This window comes from Pyrus communis, chromosome 14 (assembly GCF_963583255.1).
Source record: "Pyrus communis chromosome 14, drPyrComm1.1, whole genome shotgun sequence".
NCBI lineage: Eukaryota > Viridiplantae > Streptophyta > Magnoliopsida > Rosales > Rosaceae > Pyrus > Pyrus communis.
Window position 1 is genome coordinate 19,324,490 of NC_084816.1, and position 4,164 is coordinate 19,328,653.

The 4,164-nt window shown below is 36.5% G+C and overlaps 1 protein-coding gene across 2 annotated transcripts; it reads left to right on the forward strand.

Annotated features, from left to right (window-relative positions):
• On the forward strand, positions 1-3,573 carry LOC137716102 ((-)-alpha-pinene synthase-like). Of its 2 annotated transcripts, none has more exons than XM_068455497.1 (7): positions 1-160; positions 369-645; positions 731-1,049; positions 1,390-1,608; positions 1,731-1,869; positions 2,357-2,605; positions 2,767-3,573. In XM_068455497.1, the coding sequence occupies exons 1-7, from the start codon at positions 35-37 to the stop codon at positions 3,061-3,063; spliced, it is 1,626 nt and encodes a 541-aa protein (XP_068311598.1). In that variant the 5' UTR covers positions 1-34; the 3' UTR covers positions 3,064-3,573. The 2 variants fall into 2 exon arrangements, with proteins under 2 accessions (XP_068311598.1, XP_068311597.1); XM_068455496.1 differs by having other exon boundaries at positions 731-1,106; positions 2,767-3,571.
• The last annotated feature ends 591 nt before the right edge of the window (positions 3,574-4,164 follow it).

Sequence of the window (4,164 nt, forward strand, 5' to 3'; positions counted from 1 at the left end):
ATAGATAGATAAGGAAAAAAAAAAGAAGCATATCATGTTTATCCCAATTTGTGCAGGAGTCCTTTCGACAAATGCTAAGCCCGAAATTGTTCGTCCGACGGCAAATTTCCCACCAAGCATTTGGGGAGATCGGTTCATCAACTATGATTCCCAAGACATTGTAATCTCTTGCAGTTATCATGTTTAGATCATATATTCCAGATTTGCATGTTGATAGCTGCTATTAGTACTCTAAAAAAATTATTCTGCATTTTACTTGGTGAGAAAATAAAAGATAGAGCATTATGACTATTTTAAGTTGCTAATAACAATTTTAGTTTGACAAAAAAATCTATTTTCACTTATTTAGTAAATTCTTTTTGCTGTAGACAACTCATGCCCGTAATAAACAAGAAATTGATGAGCTGAAAGAAGAAGTGAGGAGTGAAGTATTCAAAACTATGGCAAGTGATTTTTCACATCAGCTGAAGTTGATCGATGCAATCCAACGCCTTGGCGTGGCGTATCACTTCGCAAGTGAAATCGAAGAAACACTAAAACGTATGCATGGCACATTTAATGACCATGAAGATGTTGGTGGTGATCTTCACATTGTTGCTCTTGGTTTTCGGCTACTAAGACAACACGGATATAATGTTTCATGTGGTAGGTTTGAATATATTCATGTACACTAGTGTAATGTGAGTGAGCTTTGCCAACTAATAATTCATTTTTTATAACAATCAAGCAGATATATTCAACAAGTTCAAAGATGCAAATGGCAAATTCAAGGAATGCTTAACTGCCGACATTCCGGGCATGCTAAGCCTTTATGAAGCAGCACATCTTGGGGTCCGGGGTGAAGATATACTTGATGAGGCTCTTGTTTTCACCACCACTCACCTTGAGCCAGCTTCAACAACAAATGTAAGCTATCAGCTAACAGAACAAATAACTCAAGCCTTAGAGAGACCTTTGCAAAAGGATCTAGAGAGGGTATGTGCCAGGCGTTACATGTCAATCTACCAAGATGAAGCTGCACATAACGAAGCTCTACTGAAACTGGCAAAGTTAGATTTCAATCTGGTTCAATCTTTACACAAAAAGGAGCTTAGTGAGATTACTAGGTAAGTCTTTGAATTAGGAAGCATATATAAAAGAGTTTCCAATTAGAGGTGGAGAATAGAGTCTCGAATATAGCAAACAAATATAGAGTTTATATGTCTGAGTTCACTACAAATATATCACTGAGACCCTTGTGATAAACCTCATAGTTAATAATAGATGGTTAAATTAAAAAAATATTGGTGATCTTGGAGGTGGGTCATGTTGATCCTAAAATGTTTATCAATTAGTACTCCGTGTGTGTGTGTGTGTATTTTTAGTTGGTAACTAATTTTCTTTGATTAGGTGGTGGAAAGATCTAGACTTTGAAAAGAAACTGCCTTTTGCAAGAGATAGGATTGTGGAGTTGTACCTTTGGATAGTGGGAGTATATTTTGAACCCCAATACGTTAGAGCAAGAAAGTTTCTTACAAAAGTGATTGCCCTGGTATCAGTGATGGATGATATCTACGACGCATATGCTACATTCGAAGAACTAGAGATCTTTACCGGGGCAATTGAGAGGTACTAATCTGAAGTAATTCAATGTATTTGCTTTTTAATAATTTAAACGTGACTTCTTGTCGCAGAGGAGTACTCCTAACTATATATATGCTTAAGATTAATGTGGTTTATGAAATTCTCAGGTGGGATATGAATTGCTTAGATGAACTCCCGGACTATATGCAAATATTTTATCTTACACTTTTGAGTGTTATCAATGAAATTGAGGAAGAGATGGTAAAGGAAGGAAGATCATACCGAATTTACTATACAAAGGAATCCGTATGTATACCAACATACACATATATAGCTTTCAACGCTTACTTTTAATTAATGGTCTAAGAAATTTTTTGAAGTGTTTGTGTGTGTGAATATATGATCAGAAATTCTCTATGCACTATGCAGCACGTTCGAAAGGATTTGTATTGACATTAATACGTCATAGGGTTTGTTGACAATGATATCGACACTTTATTAAGAGAATTTTTATTAACACTCGAAAAATCTTGTCCTATACTCTTTACAAGTATATTTTTCTTTCTAATTATAGAAAGTTTGAAGTGTAAAATGAATTTTTTTTTATTGCCAATAACAATTCCCTATATTAATACAATATTCATTGTTCAGTAAAGAACTACGCCGTTTAAGTAGAAATGATATTCACATGTGTAGATTATGTCATGATTATAGTTTTTTATTTTTTTTATTTTTATTTTTTTATGGGGTTAGTTACTATTATTTACTAACTACGTACACATGCCCCGTGTAGTTGAAAGGTATTGCTCGAGCGTACCTTGAAGAGGCTAAATGGTTAAACGAAGGATACACCCCAACTATGGAGGAGTATTTGCCGGCTGCTATTGTGTCCACTGGCTACCCAATGCTTTCAACCGTATCCTTGGTTGGTATGGGAGATATCGTAACCAAGGAGACATTTGAGTGGCTCTTCAATGACGCCAAAATTGTTAGAGCTTCAACAACCCTTTTCAGGTTCATAGATGATATGGTTACGACCAAGGTACACAGCAGCTTCTAGTACCTATTGATTGCATCCACTTTTTGACAAATGCTATGGTACCCTTTAATAACTAAAAAGTATCAGGACTATGTAATTTCAACGTTAGTAGTGTAATAAACTTACGTCCAAGTATGATATTTTGAAAATCTATGTTTTTGCAGTTTGAGAAAGAGAGAGGGCATGTTGCTTCTAGTGTTGATTGCTACATGAAGCAATATGGGGTGTCGGAGCAAGAGACGATCGAGGTTTTTAACAAACAAGTCGTGAATCTGTGGAAGGATATAAACGAGGAGTTCCACAGACCAACTGCAGTGCCAATGCCCGTCCTCATGCGTGTTCTCAATTTAACAAGGGTAGTAGATCTCCTCTACAAAGGTGAAGATGGCTACACTCATGTTGGTAAAGTGGTGAAGGATATTATTGCTGCACTTTTTATTGATCCAGTGCCAATTATATGAGTTGGCAGAATCCTTCTTTTGTTCTTCGCGAAAATAAAATGGCATTTAGGTCCGACGTTGTCCTGTTGTCGTTGGAACAAACGTTTGCTAGGAGTGTTGGATTGGTTTGTTTCAAATGTGTGTAATAGTGTTTCTACCAACAAATTATATTAAAAATAAAACAGAGGTTAATGGAATCAGAGAGCAGAACACGCACCGGAACCCTAGCTGCTATATTACCTCATGACAAACTGATGAACTAGTTGTCAGTTACCTTGCTACTGCACCGTAAAATATGGTTGTCACTTACCAGCCCTCAGGTCAGGGGGGCTAAAATACCTCGGTGGGTCTTCTCGACCTCCAGAAAGGGTGGAAAATCGTGGCTTGCCACCAATTGTCCCTTAAAAAAAAAAAAAAGGAATGAAAAGATCCCCTATATTGGCTGCAAACTTAAATCATGGTATTCGCATCCTCCCACCCAATTTAAATCTCCACATAAATACCACTTGTGACTGATGTACATGTACCTAGGCTGATTATATATAGCCCTATAAATAATATGTGGGGGATTTAACTCAAATTCAGTGAGTTAAAAATGAAGATTATTCGTCGAGATTATTCAGTTTATTTTCTTTTAATCAAATAAATTTTAGTCTATTAGTACTTGTGTTTACAATATTGGAAGATGTTCCATGTTCCATTCACCTTGCCAGTTAATCACAAGTAAAAAGTCAAATAATTATAACCGCAGTTAGTCTCCTAGAGGCTAGGACTTGCGAACAATTATATTGATTCTACTTCCATATATGCGGACCAACAAATGGAGGGCTAACAGTCAGCTCCGTTGGACTAGTTAATCCAAGTTCAACGACTCCAACCACTTTCCCTATCCCTTCACTGCTCAAAAGCCCAGCCCATCCCACCCTTTTGGCACGCTATCAGTGAAGACACATGTCTCTTTATTATAGGTTACTCTACAGTCAGGTCCGTCAAAGTTGTTACAATATTTGTGAGGCTGTTAAGTGATTTATTAGTTGGTTAGTTAATTACATGTAAGCTTGTATTGTATTCAGTATATAAGTATATAAGGAACTGCAACTCGCAAATGTAGTTAGTTAGGCA